The 20,323-nt window shown below is 40.2% G+C and overlaps 1 protein-coding gene across 2 annotated transcripts in view; it reads right to left on the minus strand.

Annotated features, from left to right (window-relative positions):
* The window catches only part of luzp2 (leucine zipper protein 2), a 284,343-nt gene that overhangs the window by 54,344 nt on the left and 209,676 nt on the right, over window positions 1-20,323 (minus strand). For both annotated transcript variants that reach the window (XM_050042392.1, XM_050042401.1), the window contains one exon: window positions 14,356-14,418. In XM_050042392.1, the coding sequence (XP_049898349.1) occupies window positions 14,356-14,418 (63 nt within the window). The remainder of the gene's footprint in view (window positions 1-14,355; window positions 14,419-20,323) is intronic.

Consider the following 20,323-nt stretch of genomic DNA (forward strand, 5'->3'; position numbering starts at 1 on the left):
GTTCACTTACGTTTTAACAGGTCTGACGCTACGGCTGTATCTAGGCTAACAGCTAACATGCTAACTATTATTTCTATGTCACTAGTCACTTGAAACAAATTTAGGACGATAGACGGGTTGAAATAAACCGAAATTTCCCTTTAAACTACAATTAGTTTTAAACTCATTAAAATGTATGACTTTCATGCATTCTCATTTATCACCTTTCAACTGAATGGTCTTAAAGAAGTATTTCAATGCTGGAAAGATGGTCTTTTTTATAAAACTGGGTTGTCTGTGCAGCAGACACATGCACATACTTTTGAAATTGGTGCTACGTGACCAGAGAAAACCAAGGACAAGGTCTGTGGCATTTGCTTTTGCTAAAGATGTCAAAAAACCTACAGCTACCTGAATGCACTGCACCACACCAGACCAAAACACGTCCGTGCTGATGGAGGGCATAATACAATCTTGTCTGTTTTTTGACAAAGGAAACAATATGGCAGCTGGCTAATAGTCGACCAAATGTTAATCGACCTGAAAGGTCAATAGTTGGCAGGATTTCATTGGTCGCTTAGTCACAGAAAAAAAATGATGGTGACAAATGATGTCGTATTAAAGTTAAACAGTGAGTAAAAATATGTTTCTGAAAACATTTTGAGTGAGAAATAGGCAACGCAGGAACAGAATCTTGTTTCATATGTGATCAGCACTGCTTAATTTTACTGTTTGATCTGAGTTTGATCTGCGTTCAAGCGAGAAAGGGAGAGGGTCTTTTGATTTGGTCTGTCTTGATCCACTTCTGTACTCTTTGTGTCTGTGGTGGCGAGCATATGAAAATCAGTGTGTAGTTTGAGCCGGATGACGTGGAGCGTGTCATCTGGCGGATTGGAGCTGGAAGATAGGCAGGGAGATCTGGGTGCTGGTTAGATGGAGGGAAGTTTACCACAGTTCAGTAACTCATACTACCCACACTTTTAAAATACAAAGCCAGTTGAAAATCAGCAAAGTATCCCTTTAATGAACTTAATAGATTCATTAATTGTCAAGTTGACCTTTGTGGTCTATATTAATAGCCACTTAATAACACTTTGACTAAAGTTAGTTTTGTTCCCTTTAAAAATGTCCTTTTACTGTGAGAAAAAAGATGAGTCCAAAGTACCTTTTTGTCAGTATTAGCCTCTGGTGATGCCATTTAAATGCATGCATGTATTTCTCCTTCTGGATGTAGCCTATCATGCTGCCTTGCACTTTGTAACTGGTGCCAGCTTCTATACACATTGTAAATTATATGAAATGGTTCAATGGACTTCACTGTGTTAAGAGGAAAAACCCATATATGGTCATTTTTTATTGCAAAAGCTTTACTGGGTAAATTACCACAGTGCAAGTCCAGTTTACTGACATATTACTCCAGTAGCTGTAACACTAGGTCAGCAGAAAAAAAAATCACCTTATAGCACCAACCATCCGAACACAGCTGGATAAATCTGCCTTTTTCTTTCAAGCCCTGCAAACTTGGAATGAGCTGTAAGGAATACTAAACCTTGAAACGTTGCCCTCTCTTGAAATGTTTAAAGGTATTTTGAAATCAGTTTTCAAAGAACAGAGTTATTGCTTCTAACAAGCGCCATTATTTGCCAGGATTCCTCTTAGCTCATGATGCCTGTATGTTTTGTGTCTGTTGCTGTGCTTTGCTTTGCTTTTTATCTGTCCCCATTTGTATTCACTTGTGTTGGAAACTTTTTAATTTTGCTGCTTATCTTGATCAGGACTCCCTGACAGAGGAAGTATTGCATCTCAGTAGCCCTTTTTACAGAGAGATCACACTATAGGGTCGCGACCAAGTCCTTTCTTTACACCCCTTTGCATTTTTACACAGACTAAACAATGGCGGAATCACGCCACTCCAGTGTATAATTTTAGACAGGATGCCGGCATCATGGAATTAAAAGAGGCGTGACATGTAACACAACAGCGTCGGCCTCTATTATGACACTTATCATACGCTTCAGCAGAGCTTTATCAACAATAACAATGGCATAACATTGCAATAACAATCATGTATCATCCCTGTTACATGGCAGCTGATCTTGTCTTCAGCTCGGAGGGTAAGGTGCTTCTGGACCTCATTATTTTACCAATTTGCAGACATTTTTTGTTGCTGTTCTTCTACCTGAGTTAGCCACTAGCACTATTGTTTACGGTACAGGACATCAGCTGATCTGCTAAACTGTCACTTGCCGCCGGTCTGCTGCTAACTTCTGTTAGGCTAATATGTAGCTGAAGGTTATGAGTTGCACCTCTACCTATGACAATGATAAAATAATAACACGTAGGATCTGTATTCTGAACCATGATGGCAAACTCTGCACATCATCAAAGGCAGCGCATTATAGCTCCAATCCTTCCGTTCTTACCTTTCACAATAAAAGCCCAAGGCATATAAACTGCATCACTGCTTACTAGAGGGAACTTATTCACATACTGAGACTGTGGTTGTTCATTGTATACTACACGTACTAGCATACTACGCAACGCTGTTATTGAAAGAAGTCAATGTGGACTTGAGGACATGAACACCGGTTTCCTGGATAAAAGTCTTGTGCTTGTTTGACCCATGCATCGCTCCTCCTGCCCACCCTATAGAGACATCTTCCATCTTAATACAATATTATGCACTTTGTTGCTTTTTATACTGCATGATCTCACTTCCTCTGCTTCTGTAATAATTACTACTGCCACTAAGCGGACGCTGCCCAACATTTAATGTAAGCATACATCGCAATAACCTGCTTGCTGCTTACGTGGCCAATTATTTGTCAAGAGCCAGCTGCACAGAATGTACTTTACAACCCCCCTTTCTCTTTTACACACACACACACAAGCTTCCAAAGTCTATTAATAAATATATGCAAAGAATGTTTGTTGAAATGACTGATGCTTAGTTATTAAAGACAATGTGTTCTCTTTGATTCATCGCCCCCAAATACACAAGATCATGCTGGCATCCTGCTCCATTCAAAAAGCCCTGTAGAATTAATTACATGAGGCCATTCACCTTGAAATCAGTCATTACAGAAAATCCTCCCAAATCCAGCGTATTATATTTTATCTGCATAAGGTTCAGGTTACTCAGTGTTTTCACTAAATCCTGATGCAAGACTGAAATGTTACTGTAGTGATAACACAGCTGAATTGGTGGAGGTGTAACAACATATTTCATTCAGACGATGTCTGTGCAGCAAAACCACAAAGTTGTAGGAAACAGGTGATAAATTCAAGCTCATGAGGAAAAGATGCACAAGAGATTAAATGGCATCTCTAATGCCATGTGCCGTTCTCCCTCAGTGAACGGTCTTAACCTTGACTCAGGTTTTCTGAGCTATCAGATTTTTCCCTGAGGACATCACTGTCCGGTTCAGAAAGGTTGCATGACAGTTTTCCGATGAATCGGATAAAGAGCAAAAGACAGCCAGATATGTATAGCAGGCAGCAGCAGCAGCAGCAGCAGAGAGCTGTGAGTTTCCTTTCCAATTTAAATGGACTGCTGAATTTGGGAGTGTTTGTGATTGGTGAAGTGAACAAACACAGCTGAGTCAGGCCAGTGGCTGCCTGCCAGTGAGTTTCCTGACTGAACTTCTCTAAGCCTGTGATACATTTTTTCTTATTGACCTATCCCATTCATACGGTCATGTTTGAACATTCCACTATTGTCTTTCCAAACTGAATTTAGAAAAGAAACTGGCATGAAAAAGTGCTTCCATCCATCCTGCCATGAAATGTCTCTGGGTTTACAAAATGTAACCATTCAGAATCATTTGAAATCATTTCAGTGCAAAAATAATGACATCGACAACGAATCCTCGGATTGTCTTCACTGAAGCTGCGGCAAATGGGATAACAAGGCCAAGAGCCTCATTAGCCCCGTTAACCCTCACAGCCGCTAATAGAGTCCAAACTGCTCCTTATGCCCACATGGACAAAAAGAGTTTGAACCAGCGGACCGAATGACGTAGTAGCTGCACAACCAGTTTGACCGTTCTGTCACTGAGAAGGCCAAACATGACAGATGATAGTCATAATCAGTACGAAAAACAGCAGCACAACATTCAAACATGAGGCACAGTGCACCTTCATTATTATAGACATGAATATGATGGCATTGTTATCGAATGTAATTAAACATTTGACACATTATCTGACATAAACATATAGAAAACATAGTTCTGTGTGAATTCTTCTATCCCTACACTACAGCTGAAACAGTCAGTTAGACATTCGATGGAAACTTAATTTGGCATTTTTTCCCAAGCAAAAATGCCAGATATTCACCAGCTTCTCTGTTGTGAAGATTTGCTACTTTAATTGTGTGATTTCGTCTGCGGTCTGGGCTGTTGGTCAGACAAAACAAGCAGCTTGAAAATGTCAGGGTTTTAGAAAAATGTGACAGCTAACTTTTACTATTTTCAGACATTTTTTTAGACCAAACGATGGATCCATTAATCAGAAAAATAGCTGGCAGAATCATCGATAATAAAAATGATAATCAGTCGCAGCCATACACTAGGCATCTTAAGTTCTCCTCACAATATAAAAACAAAGCTTTGGTATCGAGAAAGACTTTTGTGTATTTTGAAGGTACAGCAGGGTTCCTGCAGGTTTTTGAAATTCTTTAAAATTTGTCTTGATTTTTTTTTTTTTTAAATAGACGTAAATAGACATGAGTCATTGAAAGTGCTTGAATTTATATATTTTGTGCAAGAATAAAAAATTTCCCTCTAATTGCTCAGCTTACACAATATATTGTTTTGTAATGCTGTCATTACTGTAAAGGCCCAGACACACCAAACTGAGTTCAGAGAACTAGTGGCGACGAAGGCACCCTGCTGTGTTGCCTCACCTCACCTGTGTCTTGGCCTAAAAGTTGCACATGAACACACTGCAAAGACTACAGCTAACGGCCAACCAGCATGTATGTTCTGTGCTTGCGTGAGAGGAAATAACTCTCCACACCAGCAGACGGCAGTGGTCTGTAATCATCATTCATAAAAGAAAACCCGAAGACCATGTTGATGCTAGCTAGCCAGTTAGCACATTAACAACACAATCTAGTGTTTAAGGAACAAAGCATATTTACAGTGCGCCAGTGAACAATTACACAAATCATCACTCAGTGTTTCTCCTAAAGCCCTCAATGTCTAAGGAGAAATAACCTTAACTTCTGTAACAAGTTTGTTTTGGTCTCACTCCGTCTTGACTTTAGCAGTTTGTTTACTTTCCTCACTTCCACTTCTCTTCTTGTGCACTGAGCTGAACTGCCAGTCAGAGTGATTTCATTTACCCATGGGCTCCACCATCACTGATGTTGATTCAACATGCTGAATCGGCCACAAAAAAGTAGACGGGGGGCCTATGGGGAAGGGCACACCACATCAATTGCAGGGATAGATGCTCGGCGATGGCCGAACATTGACCGTCAGCCGACCGTCAGCTTGGTGTGTTAGGGCCTTTAAACAGCACAATTGATAGGGTGTGTACTTCTGAGTGGAATCGTTGCCGTACCTATGGTATAGGCTATGTGTTTACGCCTGACGTGCATCTCCCAAGAACTGAAATGACATTCTGAAGTGTCATACTTGTGTTTGGCCATGTCGTCGAGCTAGTTCCCTGTCTCTGTCAAGTAGCTGTAAATTATTCACTCACTGTACAGCAGGAAACATCACTTCAAAACTAAAAGTTCTATGCTGGAAATTCACTGTACTTACAAAATGTGTTTTCTTACAAACTTGACACGTTTGCGAGTCCATTCAGAATGGACCTGCGACCCACGTTTGGACCACTACCCACCAGTTGGGAACCACTTTGTTAGCTGAATCGATCTTGACTCTGCACTTCACAGAAACTCAATACAGTAGCCTGGGCATGATTGCAGATCAACACAGGCGCACCACCGCACACGTATAAATGCTCACAATGGCACAGGCCACTTGTGTCGGCCTTAAGAAGTGTTCATACATTCAAATCTCTATCTCTAACTTTTATATTCTTTTATATGAGTGTTTGTTAAGCCTGCTAGTTCTCAGTATAAATGGTCTCAGTGTTTTAACAGTAACTGACTTTAATCCGTGTCTCATACTATGCTTTGTGGGTTCCTTAAATTTGAGAGAATCCTGCCTGGAAAGTCATTGAAAAGCCCTTGAATTTGATATTTCAGAAGGTGTGGGAACCCTGGATACATCAACAACACACCCCTCTTGTGTTGTGCAGTCTAAGAGCATAGCATTTGTTTTTGTGGATATTTATTTTAATGTAGTTAGTACTGTTTTCTCCAAATAATAGTCTGTTTGTTCAGGACTCACAATACTTCACTTTGTTATTAGAAGACGCAGGATCAGACTGTAACAGCAGCCACACAACCTCCTTTACAGTGTTGTTAACATGTAATTTCATGTCTTTCTCGCCGAGTAGTTTTCACCACACAACACAGATTAAGAGCACAAAGCTTGATCCCCCCACCTCACATAGCGAGCAGAAGCCAAAGCACAAGTTAAAGCAGCTTTCCAAAAAAACGATTACCACACTAAATGAAATGTATTCCAATACACAATACGGGAATTCCCAAAGCCAATTTCCCTGAGATGAGAATGCAAATCACACATAAAGGAAAGCTGCTGTTTACTCATACAAAGTCTTAAAATGTTTCAACAAAAGGAGCTTATGCTTAGAAAGTTTATCCAAGGCCAGCTAAAATGGATCTGGCCTAATCTCAGTTCTTGGACATGGCTTCAAAGCCCTGATTTAAGATTCAAAGATTTTTATCACAACCTTTTTTTCTTTTTTTAAAACTCTGACTCACTCGATGCTCTGAGGAAAAGATCTTTGAAGTGTGACAATATGATTTCTAGACAACATTTAAGGGAAAATTTAAGGGTAAACATGTTCTTCAGGGATAATCTAGGTTCAAGACTTATTTAAAATACAATGAAAAGTGCAATAGGGCAATAAAAATCCCTCACACACTAATGTTTTCATACAGACGGAGCATATAGCAGAACTTAGACTCCATAAAGAGAAGTTATGTTTGAGTGAGCGTCTCTGACTTCCTCTCAAGCAGAGAAACTTGTAATAGAATAATGGTGTTTGCAATTACCTGCTCTGGTGGCAATTGTTTTGCAGCTTTGGTATCCATCTCTTTCTGTGACTCTGCAGTCATTACAGTGTGATTACAGGTTCAGTCTGTAACCCATCCCCTTTACACATAAATAACTTTCCAAGATGCAAGTAGGGGCATGTAAGAACTTTCCTCTCACTGATTTACTCCATTTTTATAGCCTCCTCAGGGAATTAAAGACAGTGACCTGCAGTGATCTACCTGTGTTCAAGGGAATTCTAGACGCTATTTGCTCCCTGAAGAAGTCCAAGTCTACTCACCTTGATAACAGCTCTGCAGATATAATCAGTCACACAAAGAAGCACCGGACAAGAACACATACGGAGTGTAATATATTATCATCTACAAGCACAAAGCCAAGCAGTCATATTTTATCACCACTTAGATCATTCCCTTTGCTGTCGCGAGGAATATTCTGGCTCTGTGCAGACTGACCGACAACTTCAATCAGGACCTCTTCATCGCCTTTGTACTCTTTCCAACTCGTTCCTGAAGTGTTATAATCAGACTTGGCTGCACAGGCAAATGTGCCATCATCGTCTCAGAGTTTGAATATGTGATGATGGCTTGGATAAGCTTAGCTGGTGAAATGTCAGGGATGTTCAGCTGGAGGATTTGTAGAAGGACAGAAGCCTGTAATTTTCCACACCAATTTACCGTGTCTCAATAGGAACTCAAGAATAACCTTAGTGGCTGGAGCAGACTTCAGGGTCGATGAAAAGCTCTTCAACATCAAGAGCGTCCAAACACCAAATTCTTTTTGTGGAACTTTGAGTTGCAGTGAGCATGTGACTTAACTTCGTCAATGTTGATGCTTTTAAAGCAATGATTTTTCTAGAAAATCTCCATCTACTATGCTGAGTCCGTTCATTCTGATATTAATTGATGAATAGGTCAAAATAACATTGGTCAATTATTGTAACAAAGGGACCTAAAGTCAGCTGTGGATAGCACAGTTCGTCAGGGGGAAGCATGCATGCTAAGCGTCGAGTTAGCAGCTCTGTGCTGAGGTGCCAAATAATTATTAAGCCAAGTCCCGGAGGTTATCCTTTTCTTTCCGTTTGTCCTTGTCCCTTTGTCTCTTTCTCATGCAGTTGTCAAGCTTCACTGGCCACTGTGTCAGCACTCTTAGGCTTTCTTGAGGACGCATGCAACTATGTAATGGCTGTGTAACATAAACAGCAAATGCTGACCAGAAAAGTAACTGTTTTATTTAGATTACAGTGAAGATATTAAAACTAGGATAAACAATGTTTTAATATCCTGGAGGACCTTTTTAATAGGTGACCATATTTTCTAACCCTCACTCAGAGACACTTTGCCGATTTTCAACCAGCTTTGTATCTTAACAATGGGAGTAGTATTTGGAAATGTACTATTGCAAGGGTGTCCAAAGATAAGATAAGATAAGGTAAGATACTGTGAAAATAAGTGAGGGCCGGCTGTGTCTCGCATCACATGGGTTAAACAAAAAAAAAAAAAAAAAGAAAGAAAAGAAAGAAGAGCAACTGTTCAACTTTCAGTGAAAAGGTATTCATCTTTCCACCGCTCATGAAAGCAGCGGCCCTTGCTTTTGACTTAACGCTTCTTTGCTATGGCCATGTCTGCTCCCTGGCAAGAAATGTCTGCTGTTAGGTAACCATTCATCAGCGGTTTCTGTGACATTAGATGTACTTTCAAAATATGTTAAATCACCCAACACCGCTGTTTTAATACAACATGCATCATATGAATGCATGGCACATTTAAATATACTAATTATGTTGATATTACAATGACGAAAAATTTTCAATATATTGCCCACCCCTACTTCAGACACTTGTAGGCTTTAATCTACTCACTGTATAATGTTAGTAATGTCTGGAGGTGTGGAGGATGAAAAGTCAAGTCTCACCATTCTCACCTCATACTTGGTGCATGTCTGCAAACTGTATAATAGACCTGCTATCGTGAGATGAATAAGGAAAACACATACCGTATATTTTGAAAGACAAGACGCCAGCCATGTAAAATTGTTCCACGGGCCATACTTTGGACTCGCCTGTACTATAGTAAACGTCCCTCCATCTTACCATGACCCAGGTCTCCCTGATTATCTCCCAGCGCAAATCCACCAGCTCTTGTTGCTGTTGCTCAAACTACAAATTGTACTTCCTCATTTTCATATTGCCTGCCACCACGAAGACAAAGTGTATGGAAGCGGATCGAAAGAGATACCTCCCTTCTCTCAAACTCAGACCAAATAGTAAAACTAGACAGTGCTAATCAAATATAAACCAAATTATCTTACTGTATTGCCTATTCGTAGCCTAAAATGTTTTCAGAAACATATTATAGTACCATGTTTGGCTGTAATATGAGAACATGTGAACGGGAGTGCATGCCATACTGTTTCCTGTATTGTAAAAACAGAGGCTGAAAGAACTGAGATCAAATGGTAAAACTCAGCAGTGTTGATCAAATATGAACCAAGATCCTGTTACTGTGTTGCCTTTTTCTTGCCTCAAATGTTCTTAGAAACATATTCTTGCACACTGTTAACTGTAATTTGAGATTCTTTGTTACCAGCCAGTTGCCATATTGTTTCCCGTGTCAAAACCGACAAGCTACATTTACGTCACCCAGCAGTTGGAGCGTTTATTGATCCAGTGCAGTGCAGTACATTCTGGCAGTTACAGTATTTCTACATCTTTAGCAAAAGCCAACGCCACAGCCCCTTTTTTCTGTTTTTTCTGGTCATGTAGCACAAATTTAATAAGTATTTGCATCTTTTTACTACATAGACAGCTCAGTTTTATGAAAAGACCCTGCAGAGAAATGCTTCTCTAAATGTACTGCATGCTCATGGACTCACACATGTATGTGTACACCACAGATATTTTCATTAAGATGGGGGGGCAATTATTTCAGTGCTTAACACACCTACTGAGCACATCTTTCAACACCATGGACGACGCCTCATTAGACAAAAAATATATTTTTGTCTCCCAAAATCCACCAAAACATAGTTTAGTTGGAAACTGTCAAATAACACTGTAACACACAACAGCAGCTATACAGTCCACAGATCCAAAGCTCTGCTTGTGCTTCACTACACAGAATTCCCCTTCTGAGCTGCCCGTCTCAGATGGCTGTCACCAGGGTTTGCCTCGCTTGTTGCCACCACTTATATTTGGCCATCTTAAAAGGGTCTTTAATATTGGCATTTCCACAGCGCACGACCAAAACTGTAGCCTACCCCTGCAGTGTGTGCAGAATGCAGCACTCTCATTGCAGGATACTTTACAAAGGAAGGAGTAAGCCTCCAGGAGGTCTGTGGAAAAGACTGACTGTCTCTTTGGCGTGACATCTAACCGTTAGCATACTGACAGATTGTGTGAGAAAGAGCCACAAGTGTCATAGCGACAGCCTTGACAAGGACATGTTGATTGATCGACACATATATACAGACAAATGAGTATTGATTTCAGACGCAGTGTGCACTGTTTATGTTTTTATTTTGCCTTTGGTAATTAAGAGTGGGATTGAACATGATAAACATCTATGTAAGCACCAAAACAAGTATATATTATTTTAACTCTTTTTGGGGTTTTACAGATATTAGTAGGGACTCAGGATGCCCAATTCAAAACTGGGACAATCCCCTACAAACCAGGACATCTGGTCACTGTACCTTTTTACCTTCTAGTTAATCTGTGTTACGCTGGCATTTGTTTGACTAATTTCACTCAGTTACAAGTTAATTAGGTACCCTGAGCTAAAAGTGATGCAGTTTCAACAGCAAAACAGTTTCACCAAAAGCTGAACATTATAACCTTCATGAAGGGAGGATTTATTGCAGGACTGTTGTATTAGACTGTATTAATTTCTGCTGTGTGTACCCAATAAACTGAATCTGTTCACTATGCTCTGTGGGAAAATCCACTCAGTTGGCAAACAAGACTTGGTTTTTAATTAAGAGATGCTCAAATTGGACAGGAAATATTGACAGTGTGATGTTTCAGGTTTTCAAAAAGAGTGTAAAAGAAACAGTCAATGGGAAAGTACACTGAGAACTGAAGGTTAGTGAAAGAAAGGCTAACCTCATATTCACAGGACCATGTTATACTGTAGGTACGCAAGTAAGATGTGTGTGATAAAGAGTCAGGGGGCAGGTAAACTAAGTAGTTTGTACGGATGTAAATCACTAGTTTCATCATGACAGTTATTATATTGATTCTATGGACGCCACGATACGATTTTGATCAACTGAATTCAGGGGCCTGCTATCAACATGAGACAATACAATATGCCCATTTAAGACAATCTGTTAAAAAAGAAGCTGTCACCCTTTTCTTTTCTGGCTTTTGGCCGTAAAACAAAAAAATAATGCCTAAGTAACTGTAAATAATTGTAACTGGTTAAGTGCAGTAAAGTTTACTTCAGATTGACTCACTAGCACACATGAAACAGCACATGGGATAAATTAACCTTCAGGGTTTTCTTGCAGAAAAACCTTTCTGGAAGGAATCTTTTAATTATAACCCAAACCATGATCTGTTTCCTAAAACTTCAGGGCTTCTTGGCTCAAAGCTGTGAAGGCTAACTTCATCATAAAACATGGACTAAAAACAAGATCATTTAACAAAAGTATCAAATTCAGCTCAGTAATAAGTGTCAAGGTTCAAAGACAAAAGCAATTGAGCCTAGCACACTTTCTCCACCCATAACTTAACAAATTACACATATTATGTATACTTTTTTCCTACTCAGTGCTGGTTTAACTCACTGCATCTCCCGACAGAGAACCATGGTTGAATTTCAGCCCAACATTGTTGAAGTAGAGCAACTAATGTTGTCACAGTGAGAAGTTAATGGAGTGAGATTCCTGGCCAGGCGGGTATGTCACGTTTTCTGTGTATTCCATCTCATAACAAAGTTTTTTAATTATGCCATGTGCTTAGTCTGTTGACCTGTATTTCCTTGGAAATCTGAAATATTTCCACACTGCTGATTTATTCCAGAGTAAATGTTATCCTCAGCGTCTTTTTCTAGTCTGCTTGCCATTATCTGCCTGGCGCCATTTGATAGTGACATAGAATTTCAAAATAAATGCTTATCCCAAAATGATGATATGGCTCAATGTTTTCACTTTGGATCAATGATACTTGATCACTGATATATTAATCAAGATCTGTGGATCGTTATTCAAGGGAACTTTTTTTTTTTTTTTTTGAGGATACAGATAATTAATTTGAATTAAATGTGTGTCATTCACAAACTAAAACTGTGCATACAAATGTTTTAATAGAAATATTTGATTCATCAATATTTTCTTACCTGACTATGTCCATACTCTGCGAACACTACCTCCGACCATACATACTGACAAATGCTAAAGGCCCGGCTGTCATAGAAAATGTAACCAAACACCTTTTAACTAAATGCATTGCAGATTAAAACTGTAATTATTCAAAAAGGTTTTAATGGACAATATTTAAAACCATTAATTTACCACTACATTGGTCAAATGAATTAAATAACTATGGAACTGACACCCTTTCATCAATTATTAATGAAAAAATTCAGCAATGAAAACAGAGTATTCCAGTTTTTATCTTGTACATATTGCACATATGTTCACTTGTAGCCAACTGGTTGATTGGTAGCCTAATAAAAGGCATGCAGGATACATAAATATCCTGATCTGCCTCCAAGCAGCTATCAATGTGACATATCTAACCTTGCTGGAAGATACTGCAGTCCGTGCTTTCAGGAGAGAGCACATAAGAGGCCGCCATGTTTGAGCATGTTTGAAGGGAGTGATGAACAGCTCATCAGCGGTTTCTCACTGCCTTCACATTCATGGACGCTCACTGACGGCCCAATACTAGTGTGTCAGGGTCTTAATATAAGCATAGAGACAACTCCACTGCTTGCTCCATGACACACCTCTAGGCAAACGTATGTCTTTATATAGGGAAATGGGGGTGTGGCAGTATGCTGATGGCAGATAGCGAGCATGCGACTGCCAATTTATAATGATTTTGATTCACCAACAAATGCAGGTTCGTAAGAACAATATCACGTGTCAAGAATGCGACGGTCATTTTGCATGTGCACTTATTTTATGTTTCCACACATACATTTGTAAATGAGGCACATTGACTTCCCCTGTACATGCAAACTAACAATCGTTCTGTCATTCAAAAACCTTGGTAATATTTTCTGTGGCATTGACAAGACAAGCCTCAGCTGCCTCAGGGGAGGTCTATCCCAGGGTCTGTCTTAGGAAAAATCAATCTGCACAACAAGGTGGCCATCTATCAACCTGTCTGCATCACCACTGGACGCTATGTTATAAAAATCTTCCACATTCCACAAACTGTATCCTGGATACAGCAAATGCTTGGAATCACCGACTGCACAACTGCATAACTATTGAGCCCACGATTACACAGCAGCAGCTGCACTCACTTGGGCATGTCATCAGGACGCCTGCAGGAGCCGCTGCCTTGTAAGATCCTGCATGGCTAAATTACAGCATGAGCACTGGTCAGCAGGAAGGCAAAAGCAGCAGTTCAAAGCTCAGCTCAAGGCTTCTCTAAGGATGTGAACCTGGTGGACGCTGCTGACCGTAACAACTGGCAGCAGAGCCCAAGTAGAAAAAGAGGAAAAGTAGGTGACAGCGAAAAAATGACACAGCTGAAATGTACTTGAAGCTGCTCTCACTACAACCTGAGTCCCTCAGATTGCTCTGTACAGCCTTCAAAGAGCTCGCTGTTAGAGACAAGTTGTTCTGAGATTCACTGGACAGCCAAAACCAAGCAAGTTTCTGTGTGTGTGTATGTGTGTGCGTGTGTGTGTGACAGAGGGAGTGAGAGAACAGGAACAGACTATTTTTACCCTTTGGTGGGTCTTTCTGTGAGTCTTTCACCATGTGCAAGTACAACCAAGAGTTTCCTTACCACAGTTAAATTAATGATCCAAATGATAGTGAATACTTGTTTTAATTTTAAGGAACAAGACAAAATGTTCCCGGTTAGATGTTTTAATTTGCATTTTGTTAACATTGCTTGCTCACAAGAGAACCAAAATTCTGTCCGCCATATCTTATCATGACTTGTACCTATTCCATGAACAATGAACAATTAAGTAGCTGCAGCTGAGAATTAATTATGTATGTGATAAAGCAGGCCGTACTAATTGAAAATCCTTACCTCCTCAGCATAGGCGTCACAAAGTTTGTGTCCCGAGAGTAGTTTAGTTTTCAAGCTCTTGTTCTGAAAAAGAGAATAGAAAGACAGGAGTGATGCCGTCAGTGTGTGCCCTGTGTTATACACTTCATGTTCCCTTAACAGTTTTTACTGCTTTATAAAAAGAACCATTTACTCAGTGGGCTTGTGTTTCTGCAGCAGGGCACTTGGCTGTTGAGGAGCCCTGACAGAAAGTGCTTGGTTGCCCCTCGATTTGAGACAAGACTGGAGAGCAGTCAGGAGTGCCCTGTCTGAGGATCTCAAAGTGCACTCCGGCTCATAGGCAACTAAAAGGTCAGCGTTGTAGCTCAGGGCCAGACCCCCACTGAACTTTAAACGTGATCAGTAAAGCCTTAAAATCATTTGACTGGCAGCCAGTGGAGAGATGCCAGAGTCTAGGTCGCTGGGTCTCCATGTTTGGTGCCAGTTAAGATCCTCGCTGCAGTTTTTTAAACAATCTGGAGAGTGATTTTTGACTTGGAAAGCAATACAATGTGTTGTATTAATTTACATGAGACTTGTTAAAGCGAAAAAATGCCAGCTGTTGACTTTCTTTTTCCCATCGTGATTTCAGTGTGCACACAGCACCAGCCTCAGGTAGCCAGCTGGAGGCAGACGGGATACTGTGAAGCAAGGCAGTAATTTTAATAAATATTGGGGGGTAATATCCCCCTGCAATATTCAGTTATGCTCAAAATGCCCCTCCAATATATTGCAAACTTTAACAAATAGCTATGCTACGACAGGCAACTCGGCACGGCCATCCAAAGTAATCATGAGCAAATGTAATTCTATTCATAAATAAACTTGTGATTTGTCATTACTCTCTACAAGCTTTGCCATTTTTCTCACAGCCTATGAGTTAAGACAGGTGTGTATATATTGAAATGTATTTTTTCATGGTATCTTATTTCATGTCACTCTGTGTTTTTCCATTTTGTTTATTTGTTTCACCTGTAATGTCATTAAATGGATCATGTGATGGCCTTTGATTGGCTCCTGCCCCCATATAGGTGGGGCCGTACCTGTGTTGTATGTTTTGAAAGCTCTGACTTAGACCTGCAGTGGTCAAAACATGTTGGCTCTTAAAAAGCCTGAATTGCCGTGGCTACAATATCATTACAAACATCATTAATACTTCCTCCTGACTTTTTCTATATATTTTTTTTTCAGAGAGCCTGGATTGCCTTCCTGTCGATCCTGTTGCTTCCCGTTCTCCACAAGCACCCAACACACACTAGTTGTCTCTTTTGCCCCTCCAATATATTGATAAGAAAGGTTAACTTAAAAAAATGTCATCCAAAATAATCATGAGCAAATGTAATTCTATTTATAAATAACCTTAAAAAATTGCCATAATTATTGCTAACACAATTAGTGTTGCCATATTCCAGCAGAAGTCGTTGCTCAACTGCTGTGGGTAGGTATGAGGTAATACATTGTAGCCTACTGCCTCCCTATTTCATTACTTGTATGTAATGTATTAAAAAGAGGAAAACTAGAATGACCCCCAGCAGATTTAGTCCCTCCCTAATTTGACTCTGTGGATATGACCTTGCGGCGAGGCAAAAGATTATGGGAGCAAAGTAAAAAATAATAGAAATACTGTGGTTTTAAATTGTTTTCTATATGTTGCCATGTATGAAAAAGATCTAAAGTGACTACTAAACAACATTTGTAGGGATGCACCAAATTACTGGCCGCACATCGGTATCAACCGACAATTGCCTCGTTGACCGCCATCGGTCTATCTGCTAATAAGATGGCATTCACTGATGGCAACAGCAGATGTTTTGCTGTTATGTCAAATCAATTCTATGCAGGCTAAAAAGCACAGCTCTAAACTAAAGGCATCCAAGATACAATAGAAAACATCCATGGAACAAACAAAGATCTTCCCCAGGACGCCGTCAGGACAGAGGGACACAATAAACTCATGCCGTCATCAACACATCCCTGTCTTCCCTGATAATGCTACATTGTGAACAACAAATCAGTGTTGATATCAACACAAGAGAGCTAGTTAATATTAGCTGTTCGCTGGTCGTCAGGTAGCGTCGAGTTACATTATGATGCGTTCATGCTCTCTTGGTAAAAATGAGTTTTGGCGAAGGCAAATTATAACGATCTCATGATGTTTTCAAATGCCATCTTGTTAAATGTAGAAGAAGCCTAAATAAATACAGTTGTTTGTTTTGTTGTTGAAAGGCGTCGGTGTTATAAGCTGTAGCTTCAGCCTACACCTTACTCTGACTGCAAAAGTGTCTAAGTTATGTTATTCTTTACAGTTACTTTATTGTAATGATTTGCACTGTGCTATTTAAGTACCTGCCATTTTCTGTGAGAAGTTGTGACTTTATTTACATTAATTACATAACGTTCTTATTTCTATTTGCAGACTGGAATAAATTCTGATTCTAGTTTAAAGGTGAAATGTGTTGACATTTTAGCAGCAATATAACACAGATGTTATGGAGGCAATATGATATATTATATATGGTGACTTCATGTGAAAGAAGGTTATTATAAGGGTTATCATAAGTGCTATATCATAGGCAACTGGACTTGCTTGAGAATCTTCACCCACAAATTATAAGGGTTATATCATGGATTAGTGTAATTAATTTGTGCTCATACATTCATTTATTTCCGTAACTTGTGGGGTGGAAGGGTGGTGTTGGTGCCTATCCCAGCTGACACTGGGTTAGAGGCAGGGTTCACCCTGGACAGGTCACCAGACTATCACAGAGCTGACACATAGAGACAGACAACCATTCACACTCACATTCACACCTACGGACAATTTAGAGTCACCAATTAACCTGCATGTCTTTGGACTGTGGGAGGAAGCTGGAGTACCCACAAAAAAACAACAACAAAAAAACATCATTATCGGCGTCAGCTATTGGCCAAATTGCTCTTTTAAACATCAGTATAGGTATCAGGCCAGAGTTCTTATCAGTGATATCCTCAGCATGGGGTCTGCCCATTGGTCCGACATCCCATTGTTCCGACCATNTTGTATCTCGACCAGTAGCCTACTTTTGTTGCGTTTGCTGATCCTCTATGGTACACAAATACAGTATAGCCTAGTATGATCACATATCGGAACAACAGGACGTTGGACTAATGAGAGGTCGGACCAATGAGAGGTCGGGACAATGAGAGGTCGGGACAATGCTACGGCACCCCTCAGCATTTGTATAGGAATGATTCTGTCAAAAGCTTTTTGATCACTATAAGTAGTTTCCAGTTTATAAAATATCTGAATTGAAAAATGGGGCTTAAAAAGTACTTCTCATCTCTTTCTTTCTTTTGTAAATATCTAATTATTTCAGAATCATGCCTCAACTTAACCACCAATGGTGAAACAACATTATCTTTAGTGCAGTCCGTTTCTAAAAGACAAGGTCACAGTCAAAGATAACGCAGAGGCTCGGTTTAAGAGGCAGCATTACCATGATCCTTCTCTCTAAATTGAGTTTGAGTAAAATGCGCTGCTGTAGATTTTAAAAGGAAGTCAGTAAACGGCACAGCCAAGAGGGAGCATGTAAAGACACAGGAAAATAGGACCTCGGGGTGATAACAGCATTTTAAGGGAAGGAATTTCCCTTTTTAATTGACAATGATCTGTTAGGAAGAATGGTCCTAAACCAACTTAATGCTTAACCCAAAGTACCCATCGAGATCTCGAGACGACCCAATAAAACAGCACGATCAACCATGACGAAGGCTTCACTGAGGTCTGAACGAACTGAAACTCTACAGTCTCCAGCATCTGCAGATGAGAGAAGGTCATTCGAGGCAGACAGTCTCTACTGTGATTTAAAATTAGATTGACTGTCTCAGAAATGCTATTACAGTGCAAAAAAAAGAAAAACAGTATTACACGGTGAACGGAACACGCTGCACCATACAGCATGATGCATGTAACGATCCATCTCATCTGATATATAAGCGCCTACATGTACATGCTTTATGGGTTTGTACTGCAGCAAGACTCAAACAGCAGCACATTTAAACTGCTGCTTAAAATCAGTGATATCAAAGTTAAGTTGTAGCTGCAAAAATAAAGGGAGGAGCTACATGGTGACACTTCTTAGCTGTTGCATCTTTGCTATCGTATTCTTTTTGATAATGAGACGTTTAAAGAGAATGGATTGTTCATTATTCTTTCAATATGTGAGTGTTTACTGAAGAGCTGGGGGACTGTGAGGAAAAGGGAACACAGAGCCTTGAAGGGGGATTTTCAAAATTCATACTTATAATTCCAATTGTTTAAGACAGTCCAAAAATATTAGTAAACATGAACAACTCTCTCCCAAATCCAAAAACTAGAGTGCTGAAACTCAAATTTGTGATGTCATGTAGTATAAAGTCTGGAGCTGCCAGGGGAATGTTTTGAGTATATGGGTGCCATTTCTGTTTCACAACTGAGAACACTACAATAGAATAAAGCTTATTTGGGAACAAACATTCTGTGGGTCCCATTCAAATCAGGCTCCCATTCACTGTCAATAGAGCAGCTCCAGACTTTATACTTGATGACATCACATTGTTGAGACTGAAGGCTTTTTCACATTAGGTACGACTGATTTGTACCATGCCAGAGTACGATTGTCCCGTCTCCACTCCCTCGCTGCTCAGCTTTCACATTAGTAATGTTGCTCCTAAGCTGAGTACACTTGCGTCATCATCTACGTGACATTTTTGTTGTGCTATTGTGTAGAAAACGGCACCGCAGATGGGCACCCACCAGTCCCTGCTGTCCAGGGACTGGTGGGTCAGGCGAAGCTCTGCTCCTGCTGTTGGGCATGGAGCTCTCCCTCTCCCATCTCCCAACTCCCGCTAGAGCTCTAACTTGTCCAAGGTGGAAGCAAAGCTGTCCTCAGTTTATTTAATTGTATTTAATTGGATTCATAAGTGGTTAAAAACTCCTTGTCGTCACGTCAAACAGCAGTCCACTTCCCGTTTTTGGTATAAATGGTGTTCACACCTGTGTACCGTACCAGAGTACACATGAGCGGTACTTGAGACCACCTTTTCAAGTGGAATCCAGCACAAACTGGTGTACCGTGCCTGGGTACGGTACACAGGGTTCACACTAATCAAACAAATTGGTGATTAGGGTCAAGTGCACTCGGATTCCTGGGTCCCTGATTTGAAAGCCCCTTTACTTCTCTGGTGTCTGGCTTTTTGAGTAGCTCGTTATGAATTAATTTTTACCCTTTAAAATGTGTTGAGGGAATATAAAACAATCCTGATGGCTGAGAGGACTTAAAGGTGATCCCGTAACATTTGACACTGACAGGAAATTATATCACAACTCAGCTTGTACCACTTTTATCTAAAGAAACAAATTAAGTTAGATGCAACTTTATCACAGCAACCAGTGGAGATTTATAATCGCTCTTCATTGACTCAACAACACATTTGAAATTCTTAATGGGTTTATCAATGAGCTAATTACCTGCAGTCGAGGGTCTATTCTTCAAACCCATCCAGCAGAACTCAAGTGAGAGCAATGTATATTCATTTACAAGCTTTAATTCAACAACAGTAAACTCAGTGAGTGAAGAAACAGAGAGAGCCGCCTGCAGAAGATTTTGGCCCTCACTCTTCTATATGATCCATACAGTATGTTGTGCCACATAGACAAGTTAACGCAACCCTTTTCCACACTTGTTCTGCATGTGAAGGGATTACAGTGTATGGGCTTAGAGTGTGATCTAACAGACTTTGAAACAGCATGATGGTGGATGCCAGGAGGGTGGTCCCGGGCACCGCCAAGAAAGACTGTAGTGTTGCTGGGCCTTAAGAAGGCGGTAATCTCCTAGCTGCACAACGAATGGACCAGAAAACCTCCTCATAGTGTTTGCTATGTGGGAGGCAGCCCTGCAAAGATCCACATGGGAGATGACGAGGCTGGGCT

Source organism: Epinephelus moara, chromosome 1 (assembly GCF_006386435.1).
Source record: "Epinephelus moara isolate mb chromosome 1, YSFRI_EMoa_1.0, whole genome shotgun sequence".
NCBI lineage: Eukaryota > Metazoa > Chordata > Actinopteri > Perciformes > Serranidae > Epinephelus > Epinephelus moara.